The sequence below is a fragment of the Danio rerio genome, chromosome 3 (assembly GCF_052040795.2).
Source record: "Danio rerio strain M-AB ecotype USA chromosome 3, GRCz13ab, whole genome shotgun sequence".
NCBI lineage: Eukaryota > Metazoa > Chordata > Actinopteri > Cypriniformes > Danionidae > Danio > Danio rerio.
Window position 1 is genome coordinate 62,935,116 of NC_141023.1, and position 27,955 is coordinate 62,963,070.

At 39.4% G+C, this 27,955-nt stretch overlaps 2 protein-coding genes and 1 long non-coding RNA gene across 6 annotated transcripts in view; 2 read left to right on the forward strand and 1 right to left on the reverse strand.

Annotated features, from left to right (window-relative positions):
* The window catches only part of pycr1a (pyrroline-5-carboxylate reductase 1a), an 80,608-nt gene that overhangs the window by 9,455 nt on the left and 43,198 nt on the right, over positions 1–27,955 (forward strand). The window contains exon 9 of one of the 3 annotated variants that reach the window (XM_087242364.1): positions 4,094–5,393. The exons of the other annotated variants lie outside the window; for them this stretch is intronic. Within the exon in view, the coding sequence (XP_087098490.1) occupies positions 4,094–4,147 (54 nt within the window). The 3' untranslated portion in view covers positions 4,148–5,393. Of the gene's footprint in view, positions 1–4,093; positions 5,394–27,955 lie in introns of those variants that run through there. 3 annotated transcript variants of the gene reach the window in all.
* Positions 1,342–27,835, reverse strand: LOC101883850 (5-hydroxytryptamine receptor 3C). Of its 2 annotated transcripts, XM_087245298.1 has the most exons (10): positions 27,395–27,835; positions 19,660–19,934; positions 18,915–18,959; positions 15,314–15,423; positions 9,625–9,797; positions 6,345–6,411; positions 6,184–6,273; positions 5,565–5,775; positions 3,305–3,445; positions 1,342–1,818 (listed from the first exon to the last, which is right to left on the reverse strand). In XM_087245298.1, the coding sequence occupies exons 6-10, from the start codon at positions 6,381–6,383 to the stop codon at positions 1,658–1,660; spliced, it is 642 nt and encodes a 213-aa protein (XP_087101424.1). In that variant the 5' UTR covers positions 6,384–6,411; positions 9,625–9,797; positions 15,314–15,423; positions 18,915–18,959; positions 19,660–19,934; positions 27,395–27,835; the 3' UTR covers positions 1,342–1,657. The 2 variants fall into 2 exon arrangements, with proteins under 2 accessions (XP_087101424.1, XP_087101423.1); XM_087245297.1 differs by lacking the exon at positions 6,345–6,411 and having other exon boundaries at positions 1,399–1,818; positions 6,184–6,344; positions 19,660–19,952; positions 27,395–27,530.
* Positions 22,320–26,805, forward strand: LOC147846105 (uncharacterized). The gene is made up of 2 exons (XR_015481423.1): positions 22,320–23,996; positions 24,542–26,805. It is a non-coding gene; the product is annotated as an uncharacterized LOC147846105 (long non-coding RNA).

Here is a 27,955-nt window from a genome sequence, read left to right on the forward strand (position 1 = left end):
ATAAGGAAACAGTACAGTATAAAGAAATGCTTTGTTAAAGATACCTCCGAGTTACACAAGTGTCCACTTCTGGTGGATCATCTAAATGGGGCTGCCTTTCATTCCACTTTTTATTGACATCTTTTTATTGACATCTTTTTATTGACATTGTACTCAATTAAACAAAAATTTCCAAACGTTAAACACATTTTATTTGAGTCAACAGACCCCCCCACCCCCCTCCTCCAATCCTACTGCAACATTTTTATACATTATATTATGCGCACATCATTCTATATAAAACATGCATACATGAGCAATTACAAGTAGATAAAGTTCCCTTATATGTTCACTCATCTAGTGTACATGTACAGTTGAACTCAGAATTATTAGCCCCCCTGAATTATTATTAGCTGTTTATTTATTTTTCCCCCAATTTCTCTTTAAAAAAATTTTCAACAAATTTCTAAACATAATAGTTTTAATAACTCATTTCTAATTCTCATTTTTACCACAGTAAATAATATTTGACTAGATATTTTCCAACACACGTCTATACAGCTTAAAGTGGCATCTAAAGGCTTAACTAGGTTAATTAGGTTAACTAGGCAGGTTAGGGTAATTAGGCAAGTTATTCTATAATGATGGTTTGTTCTGTAGACTATTGAAAACAAAATGCTTTTAAATAAAATGGAGTGAAGAAAAAAAAAGAGAAACCATTATTTCACTTTTACATGTGTATTTGCAGTTTTCCCTTCCCTTGTTCCCTCGGGGGGTGTCCCCACTGCCATTTAAAAGTGCATTCCATGAGGGAAGCGTACATGAACATATTTTAGTTAAATACAAGCCGAAAAAAGGCTTATGCTATATACACATATATATATGTGTGTGTGTGTGTGTGTATAAATATATATATATATATATATATATATATATATATATATATATATATGTATGTATATATATATATATATATATATATATATATATATATATATATATATATATATATATATATATCTGTGTAAATCTACAGAAATTAAAATATTATTGTTTCTTACATTTATATAGTGATTTTCTGGATACTCGAAGCGCTTTATACATTTTTTGAGGGAAACTTTTGACAGGTATATATATATATATATATATATGTGTATGTATGCATGTATGTATGCATGTATGCATGCATGTATATATATATATATATATATATATATATATATATATATATATACACATATATATATATATATATATATATATATATATATATATATATATATATATATATATATATATATATATATATATATATATATATATATATATATATATATATATATATATCGCTATATAAATGTAAGAAACAATAATATTTTAATTTCTGTAGATTTACACAGATGTGTGTGTGTGTTTGTGTGTGTGTTTGTGTGTGTTATAGAGATATGGAGAGAATAGTGCACGCACTTCAGAGGAACAATTCATTTGAAGAAATAAAAAAATAACCTCGATTAAACAATTAACTGCTCTGCTCTGCTAACCATTTACAATACCATGAATTTACCAAACTATAATGAATAAATAAACTCAATGAATTACTTGTGTGTTAGTAACCGTATGATTTGTTAGACTGACCTAGCTAGTGTTGTAAGCACAGATTATCATCACACATCACAAGTTAATTTACCCAAATTGACGCAAGCACAGACAGAAACACAATAATGGTGACTATGTAGAGGATGAAGAAGATGGTGTCCGTCATTTCTGCCACTCGCATCCAGCAAAGTGAAATCTTAATCTCATTCTGGTCTGGAGGAATCTGCACTTCTCTGACACCATCTAAAGTAGAACAGAAAACAAATGAAACAGGACACACTTAATGTTTTTGTAGCCTAAATCATGTACAGATCAAGTCAGAATGATCAGCCCTCCTGAATTATCAGTCCCGTTATATATTTTTCTCCAATTTCTGTTTAATGGAGAGAAGATTGTTTTTCCAACCTATTTCTGAACATTATATTTTTAATTACTGATTTCTTTTATCTTTGCCATGATGACAGTACATAATATTTGATTATATATTTTTTAAGACACTAGTATTCAGCTTAAAGTGATATTTAAAGGCTTAAATAGGTTAATTAGGCAGGTCAATAGCCTCTTTAACACAGTACAGACCTTTCCTGAAAATTACCATGAATTTACTGGAAAGATCTTTATGTGTAAAACAGGCCCTTTTTGAAAATACCCTTAAATTCGCGATGGCAATTTTCCTGGTAAGAGAAGTTGTAACATTACCGGTAATTTGCTAGAATGCTGCTCTGTGTAAACACAGAAGTAAAATTGCCGGAAAGAGTGCGTTCATGATTAGAATGTGCTGACAAGAGATGTCTACTCAAGCCAATCAGAACACTCAGACGCATTTACATCTGCGCTGTTTATGTAAATTAAAGCCTTTGAATATTTTTCCAGACACATTTAGCTGCTCGATGTTAGTCAGATAACGTTTCTATGTTTCTTCTTAAAGCCTACTGTGTAAATAATTATCGATAAGATGCTCACGATAAGCCGCTGTTTGTTTACCTTCAAGCTCTGCTTCAGTCGCTTGACGCGTGTGCATGTGAAGCACAAATGAACATCTCGACATGTGAAAGTATTCCTCCATATGTTTTCATTGAAGTTGTTTACAATACTTATCCACGGAATTTGTAATGTAGTGAAATGTGTAGACATTTAGCTGCGGTTCGCGCTTCTGCCTTTTGGTTTTCTCTGGGCAGCTGCATTCATGATTAAGCTTTAAATAAAAGTGAAAAGCACTTCTGTGTTTACAAATACAAGTGCAGAGCTCATTTCTGCTTAATGATGTCAGAGTTTACTGGTATTTTGAAATAGATGTGTGAATGATCTTTCCCGGAATAATTCCAGAACATTCTTGCCTGCGTAAACAGCGCTTTTTAAAAAAAAAAAATTAATCAGTAAAGTAATTCCTGAAATGTTCCGGATATTTACAGGTATGGCTGTGTGAAATGGGCTATTGTATAACAGTGGTTTGTTTTGTAGAGATTGGAAAAAAAATTGCATAAAAGGGTAATGATATTGACCTTAAAATAGGTTTAAATAAATAAAAACTGATTTTATTTTACCCAAGATAAAACAAATAATTCTCCAAGAGACAAAAATAAAATATTATAGAAAATACAGTAAAAAAAATCTGTTGGGAAATTTTTGTAAAAGACAAAAAAAAAGTCAAAAAGGAGGGCTAATAATTTTGACGTCAACTGTAATTCTCAAGTGGGGACCCTTCTGGATATGCAGGATTTGTTCTTACCATCTTGATCAATAACAGCAACTGTTCTTTGCACAAATGCAGCTGATCTAATTTCAGCTCCTTTAGCCTTCAGGTAATTCACAAAGATGGTCTCCAGTATACTGATCCCAATGAGACTGAAAATCACACTGCAGTAAATCCCTGTGAAAACATCCGAATACAGTTCAAACCAGTGAAACCAACACAACGTTATCATCATAATACAAGATTAAAACCACTGACAAAATCCGTTGATCAAAACTGCTAAAAGACGTTGCAACGATCACTTTGCTTTTAGTCTGCCTGGTCATAACACTGAACTTCCAGCCTGATCTCACGAGGAAACGTATTTTATGTTTTGTCTATTTAAAGGCTAATTCGTACAAATTCGTAAGAGTTCAGTCTTACGAAAATGTTCAATTTTAAAAAGGAGGTGTGGCACCCAATCTAACCCCAACCGTCACTGGGTGATGATGAGAAAATCGTACTAAATTGTACGAATTAGATTGTACGAATTTATACGACTTAGCCGCTAAATCAAAAAATTACGAATTGCTGTGAGATTGCATTGGAACTTTAGCAAACAGAGAGAAATTAACATGATTAGTAAAGAATCAAAGAGACCAAGTAAAGCCACCCCTTTTTACCGCAGTGGTGACTTCTGAAAACTTCTAAATATAAACTAAATTTTATATCTCACGATTAGATCTTTTGACTAAAAATAAAAAATAAAACTTTACTAAATAAGAGTCTGCATATTCATTCATTCATTTTACTTCGGCTTAAGGCTGATTTATACTTCCGCCGCAGTTTGCGCATGGTCGCATAGCCCTCGTCGCTGCAGTCACCGATGCGCACCTCTGAAAAAATTGGAACTATACATCCGGTGTTGCCAACTATTTTCAATGAAAAGGCGCTAGATTACGTCATACGTCAATTTGCATATTACTGACATCATCAGGAGCTACTGTTTCTGTTTGTTTAACATTCTATGGTTAATAAAAGGGTATTTATATTTGCACTGCGCTTTATGTATGCATGTCAATTGAACTCATTTATTGCTGTTTGAACACAGTATATCATTATAGATGTGTAGTGAATTCGCAGTAATCTCCCAGATGTAATACACTCAGACACGTTCCGAAACTGTCAATAAATCCTGTCACTAAAATATCTGTGATTGTGAACAGGAAAAGCATAAACGGTCAAATCAAATAGTTTAAATAAAGGAGAAGCAGATCGGTTTGACTGTACAATGAAAATACCTCACACTGCCCGTGCCAAATCATTTGCCGTCAGTACGCAGAGGAGTGATCTGCTTTTAGACTGCAGGTGGGAGAGAGTGCCGTCACGTCAATATGGAGCAAAATCTCTGAGGAATATTACCAGTACCTTTTTAAATCTATGCCACGAAGGATTAAGGCAGTTCTGAAGGCAAAACTCGGTACTAGTACCCACATAGCAAAATTTCTCTGGCCCAGCTCTGGCCCACACAATCAGGTTTTGCTTGGCCCACATGCCGCAGTGAATTACGGTACATGACTGGACCAAATCTGGCTTCCAGACGAGGGCCAAACACGGACCATATCTGGGCCAAGTTTCAGCCAAGTTAGTAACTCATAACTGGGCCAGATGGGTTGGTGTGTCACGATTGCAATGAAACTGATAAACCCATGGAGTGATGCGCTTTAGGCACGCTATGGGCACGCTTTTTCTCAAAGTGACCTGATTGGTAGAATTTTTTTTCTTTACTCAAAAATGATTTTAGTGTATTTTAAATGTGGGTCAAGACTGGCCAAACTCACATGGCCCACTTATCAAATTTTTAAATCTGGGCCAAATACAACGTTTTTCATCTGGCCCAAAGCTTGTGTGCCGCCTTAAAGACGGTGCCACCTCTGCCAAACCTGGGCCATGTTTGGCCCACATGCTGTATGCCAGTGCCGGATGAATGCCGGCTGTGCCAGCTTTATGCCAAATCTGGGCCAGAATTCTTTGCTACTAGGGAAGGTATACCTAATAAAATGGCCGCTGAGAGTATAACCATAGAGGCAAAGTAGAACATAATCAGTAATTAGATAACTGAAACTATATTTAGCGGGCAACAGTAACCCACAGAAATAAAAATAAAAAAGCAAATTAGCTGTCCATAATCATGATGATCAGATGCATATTTCGTTAAATTTTGATTATTACCTGTATGGTAGTCTGTACATTCTCTAATATGGAGGTAGTGCCTAATTCCTTTAGTATGTTATGAACATACTGGAGTTACACTCACCGATCAGAGGAAGCTTTTCGGCTGTAGAGGGCAGTATGTCATTAAGAATCAGCAGTAGCACAGAAATAGCCAGCAGTAAAGTCACTTTAAAGCTCAGCTTGTCTGCTCCGTCTGCGTCCATGAAGTAGGAGGTCACGTCCAGCACAAGGAAGGAAAACACTGGTAGCATAATGTTGATGACGTACAGTAAAGGTCTCCTCTTGATGGTGATCTGACATGTACAAACAGAAAAAAGATTAGTAAAGTAAACCAAATCAGTGCCTACTGGAGTTGTTATAGCTGGAAGAGTAGGGGGTGGAAGTTTACCAGGCCACAATCAACAAAAAGTTAAAAGGTATCATGATGTGGCTTTTACATTATTTCTGTTGTCCAGGGTCAAATGACCCTCTTCCTATTGGAAAAACAAAAGTTGGATCCAAGATGGCCAGCTTCAAAATGGACACCATTTTGTCACCACCCATCTTGAAAAATTTGCCCCTTTACATTTACTAATGTGCCACAAACAAGACGTATATATCACCAACCATTCCAATTTTATTAAGGTGTATTCATATAAATGGCCCACCCCGTACTTATACATTTAATTCTAGCTTGGACTCCTTAGCAATGTGCTCCTTACCTCATATACCAGCAGATCTTGAACTTCATCCAGAATCGGGGCATCAGTCTTAAAATAATTTATTAAGACGAGTTCCCACTCTCCTTGGGCCTGAAATAGATCCTTGGAATCATGAGTAAGGTTGATTGCTTCAGAAAATGGTAAAATCATCATCTCCTTACCTGAAAAAAGGCAGACATACTATATACAACCACAGACATGCATATAGAATGTAGATGGAACTGAAAACTGTTGGAGAAAAGGAATTTATTTTTATTACTTTTGTGTTTTTATTTATTAGAAAAATGTTTAGACTAACGACAGATTAATCAATCTTTTCTATTGTATTATAACACATCTTGACCAGACACACTTCCTCTTTTTTACTGTGCTGCATACTTTTAGAAAAACTGCTGACCAGAGGAAAAAGCAGAATAAGAATAAATTTAGCATTTGTTCCAGATTTCTGTTTGGGCATGTCACAAGTGTACATGATCTTTGTAGAAGTTGTGAAATATATTAAAGTATTTTGCATGTAATTGTTTAGTTCTGGTATCCAGAGAAGGGTTGCAGAAAGAGGAAGTATGTCTAGGGGTTACAAAGAGCCAAAGGACTGCAGAATGACTGATAAGTGACGTTAAACCAAAACTCCACCTGTTAAGATCAGTGGTGTATATATGCTGGAGTCAGGAAATGTATGCGAGTTGCGAACCTCCTGAATGTAATATTGTATTGCATTGGGGTATCGTAACTAAGAGCTCTGTCATCAAATTATTCATTTGTATCTAATAAATTACTAATATTTTTGGTATTCAAGAAAAACCTCTCCAGACCTTTTCTTATTGAACATGCATGGAATTGGCTTGATATTCCAACACAACTAAGGTTTTTGTTTGCCTTAAAAGTGTAGCATTGTCAATTGTCACTGTACATAGATTTTTTCTTTTAGCGGGGAAGTGATAACAAATTGAGGATCGGGGAAGGGAGGCAGGTGGAGCGAAAACGCGCTGAAGCCTTCACAAACTGAGGAGTGATCACAAACCGAAAGCGGCGAGAGCGTCAAAGTAGCCAGAAGTCATTCATTTTCAATGAGAACCGGCGGCGAGAAACTCCGGTGTGGGCATTGAGGAGAGTTGAAATCAAGTCAACTTTATGGTATGAGCTATGACGCGGTTTGGCGGCAAGCAATCAGAATGAAGTATTCCATCGCTTGAGAGGTGTTCAGAGAATACAGACCTGTGAACTTTGGTTCCGACCACAGTTGTTCCCAAGAGTTTGATTATTGCGGTGGCCGAAATTTCAATTATTGAAAATCGTGACGACGCGGGGCCTTCCCCGCGGTGCGTGCCCTGCAGGCCCGTCCACTACGCCACTGTCTGTGTCGAGTTTCTTCGCTGGTGTTTTGTTCTTTCTGAACACTTCCTTAATGTACAAGTGGTTCAAACTCGCTCATTTTGAGGCAGGATCCGGCGGACCTGCAACAACTTTAACCATGAGGTAAAAACAAAAGAAAACTTTCCATCCAGAGCTCCTTCACGGGACTCCACACATGTAAAACAATTGCTCCATCGGGCTCGTGCGATTCTCGGTCCCGCCCACACTCGTCACCACTACCAAGCCGACCAATCACAGAGCTTGCGCTATGCGTCGTTGCGACGTATAGTTACAATTTTTGACAGTTGTACGTCAGCGACGGTGAGGGCTATAGGCTGATTTATACTTCAGCGTCAAGAGCATGCATATGCTACGGCGCAGCCTACGTGGACGCATAGCCCCTTGCTGTGGCCGTCGTTGACACGCACCTCTCAAAAAATGTAACGCGTACATGTAGCACAACTCTGTATTTGGATGGCTGCGTAGCGCTAACGAGTATGGGCAGAGGTGAGAGCTGCGTGAGAGTGATGCAGCGGGTGTTTACAAGTGTCGACTCTCGTGAAGGAGCTCCGGATGGAGACTGTTATTATGAATAAAGTTGTTGCACGTCCGCCGATTCCGGCCTCAAAATGTGTAAGTTTAAGCCAAATGTACATTCAGGAAGCGTTTAGAACAAACAAAACACCAGCGAAGAAACTCAAAACAGTGGAACATAAACACCTACTGCCAGCTAGCGTTTTGGAAGTGTATTGCAGAGCAACAGAAACCGCACACAGAAGTATTAATGGAGGGCTACGCGCAAGGCTTGCGCCGTGGGTCATGCCGATCACTTGATGGACAAGTATAAACCAGGCTAATGCGTCCACGCGTAGACCGTGCCATAGTATACACGTGCGCTTGATGCAGAAGTATAAACCAGAGTGGCAGAGCAGTCAGGGCGGCGTCCGCGACGCATCTTACATCACCCACCCACACCCACAACCCATTCACTATGCCTGCGACACACCCTGCATCATCTCAGCACCCCCTCTCTTCACTTTTGTCTGCAACAAATCCCACATCATTTCAACACCCTGCCACGTAGCGCACCAATTGAGCTTGCTCTGGCCCTGGACTTGACATTAACACCCGCCAACCCCCCAAATGTGGGTAGATTTCTGCCGTGGCAGGTTATACAGCTGCTCCAACTAGCCACTTTGGCTGGTTGAAAATCATTTTTAAATTCCAGTTTTTTGTTGAGTTCAATATTAATGATGGCCCATTAGTGTGGGTCAGTGTGAGATATGACAAAAAATGTCTATGTCTGTATATTTAACTTGTTTGTCACATTATTTAAATTTCTTGGCTAATAAATATAATTTTTTTTTATTTATTTACGGTGTGGCTGGAGAAGAATTTAGTAAATCCTTAGTGCTGAGCCCTGAAAACTCAAGTGAAATAAAAACGAAACCACAATCCATTTGCTCATGCTCACTGAGCAAGGTCATACATAACACACAAAAGTCATGTGGACATAACTTCTAAATCAAGTCATTTTTGAATGCCAAAGTCACATTTATGCATATATAAAATATTTGACCAAAACAAAATTGTGGGTAGTGAAAATGGCGATGGCTAGTGATGTTGGAAAACTACTTGCCAAAGTGGCTGGTGGTCGAAAAAGTCAACCACTGTATAGATTTTTATATAATGTTATAATTTTATTATGTAGGCTCTAGACTCCCAACTTAACTGACTTTTCTATAACAAAATAAACAAAATGCTAATCCCCTGGTGGTGGCAAATACCTATTTATTTTAGATTTAATTGAATTTAATTTGATTACAATAATGTTTCAATGGAGTTTTATTGCTTATGTGTACAGGAATGAATAATACTGCTGTAAAAAGCACTGTATTTGTTTAGTGTTTTCAAACCAAATATTATTGCACTTTTGATCAAATAAGAGTACTTCTAGAAGACAATACACTGCTCTCAAATGAATTATTGAATTTTGCACTAATTAAAAAGATAGTTATGAATTAAAAAATATAACTATTGCAAAGTACTAATACATACACACACACACACACACATGCATATACATACTTGAATAGACTGCAGAGTGAAATGATATGTTGCAGATCTGGGTGTCAAAAGGAAATTTGTATAAATCCATCTTGCAAGCTGTGGTCAGAGCCATAATATCGACTGAGAGTAACATTCCAAACAAGAACCACTGGACATATGGAGACTCCTTGGTTCCAAAATCTGTCTTGATGCTAAAAGAATAACAAATGCTTGTTAAAATACGGTTTGGGATCTTTAATCCAGAACTTAATCTGCCTGGAGCAGTACAGCAAAGCAGTTTAAGTTACCATGGCAAATAATGCCCCGTTTCCACTGAGTGGTACGGTACCAGGCCCGGATTGGCTAATCGGGAGGACAGGGAGAATTCCCGGTGGGCCGGTCCGTTTTTTTGGCCGCGAGGGCCGGTGTCCCTAGCTGCTTGCACTCTCAGCAGTCGCGCGTTTTTCATTCATTTATTTATTTATTTGACAATAGTCTCACTCTTTTCATTCATTATTTTGCCGCATCTCCGCCCTTTTTTATTTATTTTCTCGCAGCCCCGTCAGCAAAATGCAGCCTGCAGGTTAATGATGACGTAACGTAACTATTATTCGACCCCAAACAGCGGCACCTTAGTGAATATAAAAATTTGAATAATTAATATTAATGAATATTACACCTGCTCAATGAAAATCAGATGATTCACTACATTAATAAATCTGACATAAATTGGTCAGAAATCTAGAAAGGGCTCCATTGTGGTCCAGTGGTCAGCACGTTGCGTTATGACACCGCAGGACCCGAGTTCAAGCCTTACCCATCTAATTTAAATTTTTAAATTTTTTCATTTTTATTGTTAAGACATATAATACTGTTTGGGTTGTTGGAACATTTCAAGTTCTAAAGCAGCTGTTTTCTTGAAAAAGACGTGATCGTGTTATTAGAAACTGAATTGGAAATGAGGTTATTTTAATATAATCAGTCGTGAACTGAGATGGGCCGGTCTGGCTTGAAACTCCAGGGCTGAAAAGGAGTCCCACTTCGGCCCTGTACGGTACGGTTCAGTTTGGTACGCTTTTATGGCCGGTTCCACAGTCAAAAGGTGTACTGAACCGTACCATACCATACCACTTTTTAGCACCCTTTCGAAAGGGTACCAAACACCAGGGTACCAAAAAGGTGGAGTTACAGCTGAATGCTGATTGGTTAAAAAGATACGTCACGAGCTCGTGTGGAGCTAGCCAGAATGAAAACAAAGCACCCGCCATGTTTTCATACACAGCTGAGAGATTACACTGTAAAACTATATGCATATAATAACGAGCCATGGATGACCCGAGCTCAAGGAAACCTTGTCGTTTGTTTGAACAAAATCTGCCGTGTCCTGTTGTTGTTTTACGAGGCCCTCTAAAAGTGCAAGCAGTTTTCGATTTCTTCCGGGAGCTCGCGTCTATATTTAATACAACGAACTTCTTGAGCTGATGATAATAACGTGTGTGTGATTATTGAAGTGTCTCCATCATCTGATCCATTCAGAAAGGAAAGGACAAAAGCGAGAGTGAAGCGCAAACAAAGGAGAAGCCCGACAACACACAGAAGCAAAGTGTTTCAGCAACCTGAATCACGAACAAACCGCCATGTTTAACTTTGCCATTTGGACTATTATGAACTGGGAATGACAGAATTACTTTCTAGCAGAGGTTACATGTGCTGGTGAAGATTACAGACACAGATGAGAGGTTTGCGCTTACTGTGGGCTATGTTGCGTGTTGTTTTTGAAGCTAAATAAGGACTAAATGTTTGCTGTGTGTAGTTTTTCTCTAGTTGGTAACATATCGGAGACTCTGAAGGGCTGTATGTGTTCATATATGTTGCATTTATATATTTATTTAAATAACTGCAGACGTTACAGTAAGCTATCATTGAGGTCATTGATCTGCAGTTATAATCAAATCCTGTTCATGGAAAAGTTAGCAATAAACATTTATAAACAAGTATTTATGTGTATAAAGCATCTGTTTTGTAAGAAGTGCTTCTCATATGATTTGTGAACGACCCGCACAGCTTTACTGTAGACATTTATTCGAGCGAGAATGACGTCGACTGAAACTCTCTGTCGTACACCACACCCACCAAAAGGTTACCCTTTTAAAAGGTTACCCTTTTGGTAGTGGAAACGCAATCCTTAAAAGGTGACCCGTACTGTACCCGACCCGTACTGACCTGAACCGTACCGTACTGTGCCACTCAGTGGAAACAGGCCAAAAGTGTGATTAAATCTGAGCTACTTTCATGGTACTGGAACCCCAGAATTGCTTCAGACTAAACTGAAACTTGGGTCCTGTTTACGCTGCCGGTTAAATGTGACCCAATTCCAATTTGTTTTGCTCATATGTGACACAGATTGGATCTGTTCTATGACCATGTAAACATGAAAGAAAAACATGCATTCAGATATTCAGAGATCGGTTTCAGGCCTCCTTCATATGTGGAAATAAATCAGATATAAATTGAAAATGTGACAATGCGATTACATGTAAACAGGCAGATCAGATTTATTGAGGCATTTCGTTCTGTGCGTCATTAAACTTGTGACAATGTGGTACTTCTCTGCGGTTTAATGACGTAGAAGGAAGAGCGTGTGTGGAGACACTGACGCGCTAAACAACAACAACAACAGAGGAAACATGAAGAAGGAAAGTGGTCAGTCGCCACAATTTGCTCGCTCCAGACCTGAGATCTCTCTCGTACCCACAAGTTCCTCTGAATGGTGTAAGGACGCCATATATAAACCATAGGTGCAAGCTGCGATGACGGCCCTTTCCCTCCTCCTTCGCCTCAAAATCATTTTAAAGTTGGACGAACTTTGCATATATCGCAGAGCTAAAAGCAAGACTTTGGCTGCGTCCAAAACCACCTACTACTCAGTAGATACTGCATTTGAATTTAAACGTGCTACTCGGCCGTGATGCCGCGTTCACCCCAGACACGGCACGCGCGTCAAGCGCGAGTTATTTACAAGTTAGGTCAATGCAAACGCGCGAATAGACATCCTGCGGCACGATACGCGCGAATGGCACGGTGCGAATGATGCAAATTGCGCAAATGGCGCGGGGCGAATTGAGCGTTTTGCGCGTTTGACGCGCTTGATAAGCGTTTCGCGCGAATCTTTTGATTTCGAAAATCTGAACTTCAGCGTACATTCGCGCCGCGTTAACCAATCAGAAGCTTGCTCTTGTGGGGGCGTGATTGTGACGTAGAACCTGTTGTCGGTGTTCCGGGGGAAATCCTCCAGGCGACACCGACAACAAGTCATCAAACTCGGCTTGGCTCGGTCAGAGGCACCGCTGAAAGTGTCCGTCATCCAGGTTAAGTTTCTGGAGGAGTTTATGAGCTCACAGAGCTGGATGCACCTCTGAAAGAATGTAGTGGACTCAGACACGACCCTAAACGTATCGACGCTGTTTTTCAGTCTTCATAAAGCACATAAACACTGTTATTTTCTTCATAAAATCCATGTTTAGCTATGAAGTTAGAGTCTTCGGGCATACAGAAGCCTTGCCCATCACGCAAATCCGCGTCTGTTCTGATGTGAATTTGACACGCAAATGAAGCTGGGTTTGACGTGCGTATGAAGCGAGTAAACTCAAATGTTCACGCGGATATTTACGCGCAAATAGCGCGATTTATGCGCGCGTTCCACGTCTGGTGTGAACACATTATTAGAAAAGTATGTTCTATACAGTATGAATGTGAAAAGTATGAATGTAATTCGGACGTACTACATCGGCCATTTTGTCATGGTCACGTGACCTACCTGCGTCAGTTGCGTCGCCTCACTTCCATTCATGAATTCTCTCGTGGGGCATTATGGGATAGCACGGCGTGCATAGGATGCACACTCCAGAATCTCGCCGGAAGTAGTAAGTCATCCGGGTACTTCTCGCATACTGATTTTCAAATTCTATGAATTCGGACATACTACTCGGCTCGCATACTGATTTTAGCACACTATATAGTTTGGAAGTATGCTGTTTCGGACGCAGCCAATTTCTGTCATCGTGGCTAGTGTGGTGCAGATGCTAGAACCCGCCTTTATATATACATGGTGTCGTAAATTGTATAGCAAGTATAAACACTTGAATCGGATATAGGTCATAATTAAAAAACGTGTAAAGCAGGGGTGTCCAAACTCAGTCCTTGAGGTCCGGTGTCCTGCAGATTTTAGCTCCATCCTTGCAGGTGAGTTAAGGCAAGTTGCTTCTAGAAAGCCTAGTAAGAGCTTGATTAGCTAGCCCAGGTGTGTCTGATTGGGTTGTAACTAAACTTTGCAGAACATCGAACCTCCAGGATCAGGTTTGGACATGGTGTAAACAGACAGGCAAACAAATCTGATATAGGCAAAAGGGTTAGAATTGGGCATCAAGACCTGACTGTGTAAACAAGGCCTTAGTTAAGCATCCAATCCAGCTCCATTGAACAGGCCACGATAACATTTCTTACAAGTTTGGATCACAAACTACAACTGACTTCAGTCACAGACTTTGATGAAATCAACTGAAATAAAACACATGTTAAACAACCTAACAAACAGTATCAGCAGCTTCACTTATTACTGACATGTTTGACTATTCCAGTCACATTAGATCCCTATCCTGTAAAACTCAAATCTTAACAGAAACCTGGCTTAAACCAGATTTCATGACCTTAAACAAGCCTTGAAGCATATCAACGGATATCAAAGATATCATTACAAACACAAGCCCTGTCTTAAAGGAAAGTTGAAGGCGTTGGCAAAATAAATAGCAATATTTTTGGTGTCACTCAGCAATCTGGCTTCAATTACAATTCATTCGAAGTAATAGTGTATATTTCAGTGTGCAATGTAAACAGTAAATCTCAATCTATATTTATTTTAGCAATTGTACATAGGTCTCCATGGCACTACACAGACTTTACAAAAGAATTTGCTAATTAATCCAAAATTGTTTTGGCCTCAGATAATTAATAATTAATAATAATTCCTTACATTAATATAGCGCTTTTTTGGACACTCAAATCACCTTACACATCGGGGGAATCTCCTCATCCACCACCAGTGTGCAGCATCCACCTGGATGACGCGACGGCAGCCATATTGCGCCAGACCGCACACCACACATGATTGGTGGAGAGGAGGAAGAGTGATGAAGCCAATCAGGGTATGGGGATGGTTAGGATGTCATGATGGACAGAGTCCAGTGGGCAAATTTGGATTTTTAACAACCACAAAGAGTCAGGACCTCAGTTTAAGGTCTCATCCGAAAGAAGGCGCTTCACTATATATATATATATATATATATATATATATATATATATATATATATATATATATATATATGATTACAAATCAAACGGTGTACATCTCAATGTCCTTTTTGCTTGTGCCCAGGAAAGAAGCCGATTGGCTTGTTGTTTATAATATTTCAGCTTGATATTAATGACCCACCTGCCCCTTTGCCTAAACCCAACCAATAGTGTTTTCAAAAGCATACTAGAAGAGAAAAGCCATCGCAGCTACATGCTTTTACCAAGATCCCACAAGCTCTGGATTGTCAAGAATGCATCCCTGGGGACAGGCATGGCTCTATTCCCTTCATTCCGATTAATAAAAGTGGGGTGGGAAGGCTGAGGAAAGAATACAGTTCTGACAGATAAATATATGTAAATAAATAAAATGACTTTTTACCTTTCTTTGATGAGAATATCTGGATACCAAAACCATTCTTTTTTTCCTTGAAATTTTGTGAATCCACAACTTCCAAATAAGTTCCACAAAAAAATGTCATTACGCCAAAGCTGCGAAATTAAGTAAATCAATTTCGCAGTGATTATAAAAGGGTCAGTTCATCTCATTGTCACTGTTTATTGCACATTTATTAAACTGTGTTTATATGTGTCCACAGACTCCACACTTAAGCCATCAATGAAGTTAATTGGATAATTAACTGATTAAACAAATGATGATTGTACATCTGGGGCCAGTTTTTCACATGTGAGATGCTACTCAGTTATTCATCAAAGTTTCCTTTCTTGACTCTTAGCTCCACCACTTCAAGATGCAAGGGAAAGACAAAGTTAAAGATGTGAGCACAGGAATTGAATTAAGTGAAATTATATATATTTCCTTCCTTTTAACTTCTCTTCAAAATGTTGAATGAATATACTTTATACCAATTGGATTTACCTTGCAGATTATTAATTCGATGATGTCATATGTCTGTGTATAAATATATATTTTACAAAAACACAACTTATGTTAGTTCTTAAATAGCCCCTATTATGCATCATAGGTCAAATTTTGGTTTTGGGAGTCTCCAACGTGAGGTGACGCAGTAGCACAGTAGGTAGTGCTGTCGCCTCTCAGCAAGAAGGTCGCTGGTTCGAGCCTCGGCTCAGTTGGTGTTTCAGTGTGGAGTTTGCATGTTCTCCCTGCGTTCGCGTGGGTTTCCTCCGGGTGCTCCGGTTTCCCCTACAATCCAAAGACATGCGGTACAGGTGAACTGTGTAAGCTAAATTGTCCGTAGTGTATTGAGTGTGTGTGGATGTTTCCCGGAGATGGGTTGCGGCTGGAAGGGCATCAGCTGCATAAAAACGTGCTGGATATGTGTATGTGTGAGCCTAATGCAGGAATGCATTGCAGTTAAACACCAGCATATTCCTCTATTCCTAACCACGACACACATTCAGTATCAATCCGAACTAGGGCCATGCACAGGGGGGTGTCCCTCTGCCCTCATTGGCCATTGACTGTGGTGCCCCTCTCTGCAGGCGGTAACCCCTATCCCTCTACCCACCCCCCGGGTCTTCACATTGCAATCGACCTGTCTCCCCCACCCCCCTCGCTTTTCACTTTGCGATTTCACCAACCGCATAGAACACCTGCCGCTGTGAGGGTCTGACAAACAGCAGAGGATCGCAAGCTCACAAACGCATTTAAATATGTAAATAAATCGCCATACGACGTGTTTTCAACAAGGTTTAAGATGCGACAAGAGAATATAAAGAGTAATTAGCTGCTTAGAGCGATTACAAGTAACAAAACACAATTATATACACATTTTGCAAGCTAGAGAAAACATAGAGGCACCTATTTTAATCGCTTTTAAGTTACTTACACTTGTGAAATGGAGCCAGGAACTGATCTATAAACTGTGTACTGTAAAGTTCCCGTCGAGCTCTGACAAAGTCCCACACATCAATAGTCTTTTCTGGTCCTTCTTTTATCATACAGCCGACGAATACCTTGTTTGCTGTAGCACTCGTCAGAAAAATGACAGGAACACAGCACAAGGCTGGGGCTATAATGCTCAGGTATTTTGGCAAAAATAAACTTCAACATCTGACTCTTCACAGACTAATCTTTGGGAAGAGAAAATAATTCTAGCTTTCCCTCACACTTCAGAGCACAGCGTCTTTGCGACATGATTCAACCGAGATCTGCTACAGTGTTTGTCTTCATTTTTGCTACAGTGTTTGTGGGCAGGGGGGTTAAATTTTCTTTAAGTCTGAGTGCCCAACAAATGGGCGGGACTTGAGTACTGTGTCGACGTCACGCCGACACATCTAATCTAATCGTTACTCCAGTGATTCATTTGAACCACTCTTGAGTTGACTCTTTTATAAATGAATCAATAGTTTTTAACACGGTGCCCTTTCAGATTTAAGCCTCAGCTGGATCTTTCACTTCACTTAGAGCTGTGTTACACACTAGTGATGGGTTGTTTATGAACGATTCGTTTATTTTGAACGAATCTTCAATTTGACTCGGGAACTACAAGTTCTTTCAGGGAGTGATTCGTTCATCAGCGCGTGCGCACATTTGTGCAGGTGGTATCGTTCATTTCAAGTCTTCGAGTCGTTCGTCGCGGAAAGGCAGAAGCCAATCATATGCGTTTAGAGCCGGAAAAAGAATCAATCCGTTCACCTCTCGAGTCCTCTATCGGGTCTGAGTCACTCAATCCTCACGGGCCAATCATACGCGTTTAGAGCCGGAAAAAGATTTGATCCGTTCATCTCTCAAGTCCTCGGGTTTGAGTCATTCTGTCACGTAAATAACAAACGACTCAAGACTTGAAAGGTGAACTAATTATTATGGCTCCTATCGGCTCAGACTGTGTACATTGGTTAAGATTATATGTGACTGTCATTGTAACATGAACAAACCACTGACATTTGAAGAGGTAAGCTAAGCAAAGAGACAACAATGCCTTCATTAACAAAAGAGCAGGTAAACATTGAATAATTATTTTCTCCTTCTTATAGTATTCTATTTATGACTTAATTGTCGTGCAATCAACCTTTTGGGCTAGTTGTAGATGTGTTTGGAAGCAATTCGTATCATTTTAATAACATTTTGGCAAATTGAACCAAATGAACGAAATGACTCGAAAAAAGATTCGTTCATCTCGATGAACGAAACTCAAAGATCCAAGTCAGTAAAATGATCCGAACTTCCCATCACTAATACACACTGCATGGACGGTCATTTTCAAAAACCCATTATAGGGGCTCTTTAACATACTCGATAAACATATAATTGTTTAGCAATATAATATAATAACATAATTGTTTGTATTGCCTGGCAATACAAAATAAATAAACAAGACAAATATACATTCCTTCTTTTCATTCTTTCCAATAAATAAAAGGCATTAATTTCTGAAAAAATGCTAACTTGACATAACGTTCTAGTTTTGAATGATTCAAACATAGTGTATGATTAACTGGCTGCAGACATGATCCCTTTTATTCCATCTTGATATTGGACCACTCCTTTATATTCGTTCTCTCAATGCTACAGCATGAAATGTTACAACTCCAAATAGCCTACATTTCCCCTTTGTAAAAATGTAACGGTATAGTAATTATTAGGAATACAAAAATGTTCAAATCCAATTTTTTGCACATGCCATTTTCATGTTTCTACAAAATTGTATAAATGAGTCCCATGCCCTGTCACCTTCCACTTGCTTCATTACTCATTGTATCTCTCCAGGGCTTCTATGTGGAAGTCAAGACTGATGTGGCTCTCGTGATACACATCAGTGCTCATGTCACCGCCTTTGCTCTGTTCCCATGGCTCTTGACCATTGTAAAGCTTTACATAGACTGTATAATTCTCAATCAACCCTTAAATGGTGATTAAATTAATCATTATCATCAGCACTGCTTCAGTGATACTAGAACACTGAAATGTGGACACATATAGACACTTATGTGATCACATTTAATCAAGTTAATAATATCAATATCTTATAACAACAGCGAAATGAAGGTTTTACACTTACCATCATTATTTTGACCTGTGTTGAGAGGCTTTGGGCTTTTTCGTTCTGTAGATAAACAAAGGGTTAATTGATGACACACACACACACACACACACACACACACACACACACACACACACACACACACACATATATATATACAGTCAGAAGTCAGAATTATTAGTCACCTTTGAATTTGTTTTTCTTTTTTAATTATTTCCCAAATTATGTTTAACAGAGCAAGGAATTTTTCACAGTATGCCTGATATTATTTTTTCTTTTGGAAAAAGTCTTATTTGTTTTATTTTGGTTAGAATAAAAGCAGTTATTAAAAAACAAAAATCTTTTTAAGGTCAAAATTATTAGCCCCTTTAAGCTATATTTGTTTTCAATAGTCTACAGAACAAACCATCGTAATACAACAGCTTGCCTAATTACCCTAACCTGCCTAGTTAATCTAATTAAGCCTTTAAATGTCCCTTTACGTGTCTTGAAAAATATCTAGTCAAATATTGTGTACTGTCATCATGGCAAACATAAATGAGTTATTAGAAATGAGTTATTAAAGCTATTATGTTTAGAAATGTGGTAAAAAAAAAATATGCTCACCGTTAAACAGAAATTGTGGAAAAAATAAACTGGGGTTGGGGGGTTGGGGCTAATAATTCTGACTTAAACTGTAAATATATATGACATAATATATATGACAACCGTATATATATATATGATATGACATATGACATGATATAAATTGCTGGGCACATACCACTTCTATGATGGATGTCACAAGCAAGTCCAAATTAACAGTGGTAGGTTTGTATGTGTATCCAGGTCTCATGTAGTTTGCCTTCTTGTCCATATTGACATATTTGAACAAATCCTCATAAATAAGTGAATAATCTCCCTGTCTGCAGTCTGTGTAACGACTCTCATACACTGCTCGGGGACTTTGGGTCGTGTTGCCACTTTCAGTCATGTTCAGACTTTCTGTCATGTTGAGACTTTCTGTCATGTTGAGACTTTCTGTCAAGTCCAGACTTTCTGTTATGTTGAGACTTTCTGTCAGAAAAGAGAATAATCTCAAGCAACTAGTGATCAAATACTACAAAATTTCTAAATATTTTACAACAGCTCTTTCAAGCATAGTAAAACAAATATATTTTAATTCGATTTTTTCAATCACAAAATCAAAAAAGTGTCCATAAAGTAATTTGTAATCAAGATAATTAAGTTGTTAAATAAGAGTTGATTGAGCATTACTGATGAACGCTTGATAGTAGCAGAATCACTGATGAGAAACAAAACTACAACTGACTCCAAATCAAACAGATTCAATTTCTCAAAATCTCAGCATAGGATACTTAAACTCCACATACAGAATCAGAATTACAGCTGAAAATGCTCGTTTTGTTATTTGTCAGCATTGTGTAGAATAGAACAGTGTTTACTTTACTTGAGCTCTTTGACTTTTCAATGTTCATGTTATTCTCTCATTATTACCCGTTTATGACAGCAATAATGAAGAAAAGAATATGGTTAATATAAATGTAAATATAGTAGTGTAATTCACTGGTTTGTCTGTGGTTTTACTTTTGGATCATTATGGCATTAGAATGTTGATTTGACTTATATTGATTTGACTTATATTGACTAATTATAATCAGGGGGGGCCTGGGAAAAAAATTCAGCCCTGGCAATGTAGCCACAGCAGCCCACTACCACACCGACACAGCTCCACCCATGAACCCACACATTTCCATACGTAATAGATATTTAAACACCTAATGTATGTGACTGAAACAAAAACAACCCGTTTATAACAAATGTATGCATTCGTAAACACTAAATAAAAAATAATCTGTGCATCTTGCCGAGTCAGTGTGTCTGACAAACCGTTTGTCTGCTATTACTTATGATAGGAGTAACCTGTGAATGTGCACACACCTTTACACACAGATGGACATGCAGCAGCAACACTTTAGCATACTTTTTTCACAAATAACTGTTGTGTGTCATTCTCTGCAGTGTTATGGGGCTTTGCCTCATTCTTGTTTTGAATATATATGTGCTTATTAAACAATTATAGGTGACCTAATGAATAAAAACAGGGCCGGAGTGGGACTCTTTTTCAGCCCTGGAGTTTCAAGCCTCAGACCGGCCCACCTCAGTTCACCACTGACTATATTAAAATAAGGTTATTTCCAATTCAGTTTCTAATGACACTATCACGTGTTTTTTTTGAGAAAACAGCACTTTTAGAACTTCAAATGTTCAACAACCCTTACAGTATTATGTCTTAACAATAAAAATGAAAAAAATAAATAAATAAATTGTTACTCAGACGAGGACCAAACCCAGGTTGGCCGCGTCATAATCTAACGTACTAACCACTGTACGACAACAGCTGCACGTTGAATGGCGACTTATCTAGTTATATCATCATTAACTTGCATCCTGCTCACGAGGCTACGTGAAAATAGATAAAAAGAGCAGAGCTGCGGTAAAATAATGAATAAGAAGGCTGTGGTCAAGTAAATAAATAAATTATTTTTAAAAAGTGTGACTGCTGAGAGCAACCGATTCTGGAACTAGGGACACCGGCCCTCGCGGCCAAAAAACGGACCGGCCCACCGGGAATTCTACCGGTCCTCCCGATTAGCCAATCCGGGCCTGAATAAAAATGAAAAATTATGACCTAATGGACAGTCTCTGGCTGCACGAAACCAGGCACCCATCTCTGATTGGGCCAAATGCCTAAGATTTATTATTATTATTTAATTATTACTATTATTATTATTCTCATCATCATATTATCACATCTAGCATGAGATAAAAGCTGCATGCAAGTAAAAACAATACATATTAAAAAAAAAAAAACTGACCGGCCCACATTTAAAAAATGGTCAAGCCCTTCTGGCATTTGCCAGATGGCCAGTCCGCCCCTGATTATAATAATTGTCCTGTGGTTCTAGAGCAGGGGTGCTCATCTATTTTCTGGGAGGTCTACCTTCCTGCAGAGTTCAGCTCCAACCCTGATCAAACACACCTGAACCAGTAAATTAGGACCTGAAGAGCACTTGATAATTACAGACAGCTGTGTTTGATATGAGTTGTGACTGAAATCTGCAGGAACGTAGATCTCCAGGAACAGGGCTGAGCACCCCTGCTCTACAGAATAAGACCCAGCAGTGCATTAGATTATAAAACACATTAAATATCTTAATCACTTCACAAAGACAAGCATCTAGAATCAGCATATGAATCTCAACAATGGTGACATGCTTCATGCTCTTCATGCTGCAGTGCAGTCTGCTAATCAGCACGTTCCTTTTAAAGGGATATTAGTTTTAGTTTCTAGTTGCTTCTCACAAATAGTAACTGAGTTACATAATTATAAAAGTAATTACCAGGGAAAGTAACTATTGCGTTGGTTTAAAAAATCTAATTTGTGAAATGACTTAAATTCAAGAGTTCACACTTATATTTTGCTTGATTGTAATAGCAGGTTTGGCATGCTGTCCTGGGAGAGAACCCTGAGCTCGGAGATAATTGAGCCCAGGGCACCTGCCTGGTCAATGAGCATGTAATGCCTAGTTCACACTAAAGGATTTTAAGCCTGATTTGAGCCCGATTTGGAAGTTAACGAGCTCGCCGACAGATCGGGCTGTGATCGGGAAGAAATCTGCGGGTGCACGGCGCTCGCTGCTCTTTATGTGTGAACTACTGAACAACGCATCAACGAGGCTCGCTGACGCGTCGCCGACACCTCGCAGACGGAAATCCAACATATAGCATGTTAAATATTCCAGAGCAGTCGGCCGAATCAACCCCACATGTGGTCAGATGTAGTGACGAGCTGCAGCCAATGAGAGAGCATATCAGCATGAGCTGAATGCCTGTGTGTTCAGGAGCTCAGCAGAAACATCTGTGATTGGTCAGAATGGGCATCAATGCACTCGCTTCATTCTGTGTTAGCACAGACATGAGAGTAGGCTATATAACAGTGGAACTAGAATTCTGTAACTATTAGAATTACCATACTGCTCATTCTGACTGTTCTCATATAAAACGCCATATTACAAAAATTAAAAACTCTCTGTGTATCTATCCACTGGAACCTTGCAGATGAGTGATTAATCCGCTGATGAATCAGCTGATTTGACGATGTTTTTAAATGCTTTCTCCAAAGCTTGAAACGCTGTCAGTGATGTCATCAGCACACAAGCAGCCAATAGTGTTCAGCTTTTTCTGACGACTCCTCCCTCAAAATTTCATTGGCTGTGGTTTGGTAGCTTGAATGAGCTGATGGGGAATGAGTTGTTGTCAGATCATGTAGTGTGTGACCCCCCTCTTGTGGATCGTTCACGGAGTGTTGGGTAGTGTGAACACCACAGAGATTAAAAGACACAAAGTCAAGTCATGTAGTGTGAACGGCACAGCGATCTGCTGATGTTTAAAATCCTGTAGTGTGAACTAGGCTTAAGGGGGTATGAGATCAGGTAGTTCTCAAGAGCTCCCCTTGTAAAGGGAGAGATGGGGGATTTTTAAAAAACGAAGATGAGTAATGCTAGTCGGGCTATTTATAGAGAGTTTGGAATGATCTGATTGGCATACTAAGGATTACAGGTGAGAGACCAGCCGCGATCAAACATATCACATGCTCCTCTCAAAATTAGTTTGTGAAACTTCACTATAAAGCTGCGGTCACACTGAGCTTTTCCTCCCATAGACTTCCATTCATACGCACACGAACGCATCAGACCGGAAACGCAGGGTCATGCGTTAAGTTTCGCAGGTTGCTGCGGTGCAAAGTTCAAGCTTGGTAAACTCTGACTTGCGAAAACGCATCACTTGTCTGAGTGAGAGCAAACATGGAGCAATCGCTCGCTTTTTTTAATGCCTAATAAGCTTGTTTATTCCCACCCCTTTTCGCAGCGCCGCATGACAGAATTTCGCACACACAAACTCTAGTGTGACCGTAGCTTTAAGCTGCCAACAGCAGGTGTTCATCAGTAATGCTCGATCAACAGTAATCAATTACTTAGGCTGCATTTACACTTAAGTGACTCCATTCTGATTTTTTTCTCCCATGTGGCACAGATAGTATATAGCTGCGTCCCAAATGGCACACTATTCACTATGCACTCATGCACTGTGTACTTATGCACTTACACACTCAACAGGATAGTAAATGTATGTAGTGGCGTCCCAAATGGAGCACTAATGTTTTTTTACTAAGCAGAGATTCAAAGCGTTTCCCTGATGACGTTTGACGGTTGCCAAATCAGTGAAATAAACAACCGAATTATCAAATAATACCTGCCGTGAGTATTACCGCATTTACCATCGGGAGGCGCTATAATCACTCTCGTAGGAGAATTTTGCTTTCACCATCCAAAATAAATAAAGTTTTTCAACATGTGCGTCCCATAGCTCCGCCCCTTCCGCTATGTAAGCAAACCTGCGGTCGTTGAGTGCGTGAAGTGTCCATCGTTCCACACTTCATTTTAGCGGCTGAATAAGTGCATCAACCGGGTAATTAAAGTGCACTTATTATTTTTAGAGTTGTCAGTGTGAACGCACTACTTGCACTATTTATACTACAAAATGGCGTAGAATAGTGCATAAGTATGCGATTTGGGACGCAGCTTATGACTAGGGCCAGATGGAATCTGCAGACGTTTGGTAAAAATCTGCGGATTTCTGCGGAATTATTTTGGGAGTATCATAACTACAACCTTAATGTGTGAAAAAAATATACTTTTAACCTGTATTTAATGTTTAAAATGCAAATCCAATTACATTCACTTTATTCAGTAAACAAAGCAAGTCTCGCATATATCTACTAAAATACAGAAAACATCACTTTACAAACTGTATTGTACATAAATCAGATGAACATTTTCATATTAATCAAAAATAAAACTGTAATTAATTTCAAAACTTAATAAATATAAAATTACACACATTTAAACAGAATTAACGATGGGCTAAAAATCTGTGGAATTCTGCACGCGCAGATTCCGTGTGGGCCTAGATATGTTCCATGTACGTGTATGCAGGAAAAAATCACATGGATTCTGATTTACTCAAATCAGATTCATGCTTTGTTCATATGTGGAAATTTATCCAATATGAATCGGATCTGTGTCTGCAGTGTAAGCAGGTAGACCATTGCTTTTCATCTGTCAATGTGAGTCTCGCCTCATTAAAAACCATATCGAATGACGTCAACTCTGATGCTTTCATTTCAGAACGCACTTCAGCAGAGTCTCAAATCTTAAATCTCCAACCCAAGGTCATTCTGGAAACGTAGCCCCGCGGACTTTCTGGAGACCGCGATTTACGTGGCTGGAGGTACGTAAGGCCGCGTTTAGTTTTTTTCGAGTGAACGCTTCGGGGCGGTGTCGCCGCTCCGCCCTTCCTCTTCGCGCTTGCCGGCCAACGGCTTTCCCGATGCAACCAGCTTGTCCGCTTAGCTCACGGCGTTGCGTCGGCGGAGCGGAGGCCCCGGAGGAGGAGCCGGCCGCAGGGACGACGACCGGGATCAAGTCCGGGGAACAGCAGTTCCGGAAATCAGGTAAGATGTAAAACGGAATTTGAAAAATAAGGGCGAGAACGCAGCGGGATCCGAAAACGCGGTCGAAATCGAAGACGAGGGCTTTTGCTTTTTTTTTTTTTTCTGGACGGCTTTTGCGAACCATCGCTCGGGTTTAGGGAAGGAGGAGGAAGAGGAGGGCGGCAGAGTCGGCTGATCCGGCGGCTTTTTCGCACGAGGACGGTGCGGGAGCGAACGACGCGCACTCCCGGGAGGCGCCCGAGACGCGAAAAAACGCGCACAGCGGCCTCTCGCGGATCCGCGAAAACAAAAACTGCTCGAATCTGACCTCCCGGGATGTAAATTGCGGTCCGCAGAAACGTCTGCGGTGCTACGTTTCCACAATGACCCCGGGTTGTAAATCTCCTACACAAGGACTAAAAATGCTTTTTGAAGTATTTGCAACACAGGCTCATTCTGAAAATGTAGTCCCGCGGACGTTTCTGGAGACGGGTACGTACTTTTCTGGGTACGTATGGCTGCATTTCATTTTTTTAAGTGAACGATACGGGGCGGTATGACGCTGTTCTTTTTGGCGCTTATTGGCTGACCTCCGTGTGGAGGGCTTTCCTGCCACAACCAGTTTGTCCGGTTAGCTCGTTGTGTACAATGGCAGACTTGGGACGCAGAGAGGAGTTGACTTTAACGATAACGACCAGGTTCGAGTCTGGGGAAGAGCGGTTCCAGATATCAGGTAAGACAAAAACAGAATCCAAAAAATAAAACGAACGAGTGAACAACAGGGTGAGAATGTGGTAAAATCAGAAAATGTGGTGAAAATCATACAAGGGCTGTTCTTTTTCTGGACGGCTTTTGTAAACTAGGGAAGTAAGCTGGCGGGCAGGTGGTTCAATCATTAAAATTTGTTAGGTTTCGAAAAGGAGGAGGGTGGGCATTCGATTGGCCGGTCGCCAAGTCAATCATTCAGTCAGTCAGACAGACGGTCGGTCGACAGCGTCCTCTGGTGGGTTCACGTGAGAACAGTGTGAAAGCGCACACATCGGCTTTTCACGGATTCGCGAAAACAAAAACTCCAAAAATACGTAACTCTATGGACGTATTTTGTGGTCTCAAGAAATGTCCACGGGACTACGTTTTCAGAATGAGCCTGGGTTGAGTATTTAAGCATGCAAGAGAAAGCGAGAAAGCACAATATCCACCACGTAACCGATATAAAACTGTTGTATACATCATGTGCATCAATCACACCATGGACATTACAAGATGCCTACTGGTTTAGAACAGGCTAGATTAAAAGAAGATGGCAACAATAACTTTTCTATCATAAACTATAGCAAAATAACTTATCAAAAAGAATTTTAAAAATGAAACCATGCGAACAGATTAAAAACAGGAATGGAGAAACGGGCGCTCTTTTATTATACGCTGTCAGTCAGCGCCCGCTCCTTTTTTTTTTTTTTTGCTGATTGCGCCTTTTGTCTTGTGCAGTGTAAATGCAGACAATCGAATACGAGTCACTTTTAAAAGATGATGTATGTAAGCTGGTCATCAAGAAAAAAAGGATACAGTCACAAAATTAGAATTGACCATCAAGATCTGCAGTGTAAATGCAGCCTAGTTATCTCATCAACTTCAACACAGCCTCTGTGTTATTTAAGGAATGAGAGTTTGCATTGTCTGTCAAACTCCAAACATGTTAACAACAACAAATCATTTGACAACATCGTGTTTTAAATTATATTTGGACATCATTTATTCAAGAGATTATTTCTTAATAGTACAGTCATTTCTACATGCTACGGCTGCAAACACCTGCAAAAATGTCCCTTTATATTAAAACAGAATGTTTTTACAGATTTTTTTTTTAATGTAGATTCAGTGAAACAAATGTAAATATTTTAGAACAGTACAGAGAACAATATATATTTTAAAAGAGACTTACCAGCTGAGGCAAGGAAAAACATTAGCCAGTATATGTACATGGTGACAAGTGCAAACACCAGTGGAGTTTTCTAGTGGATTAAACTGTTGACTGGTGACGATCCGCTCTGTAACTGATGCTGGTCAGAAGGTCATATTTATGCACTGAGTTATAAAACATGTCCAACCTCGCCCATTATATTTACTTAATATTTAGTGCCCAGAGGGTCTATTTATGCAACGCTTCATTAAAATAATACTTTGAATCAGGGGTCACCAAACTTGTTCCTGGAGGGCCGGTGTCCTTCATATTTTAGCTCCAACCCTAATCAAACACTAAGCTAATCAAAGTCTTACTAAGTATACTTGAAACACACAGGCAGGCGTGTTGAGGCAAGTTAGATTTAAACCCTGCAGGGACACCGGCCCTCCTGGACCGAGATTGGTGACCTCTACTTTAAGTCGTCAACCTTGTGAAGAACACTATATGAATTAGGGTATTTCACTGATAAAGTTATTTTCCACAATATAAAGTGGTGTGAAAAAGTTTGCTCCCTTACTAATTTCTGTCACATATTTCAGA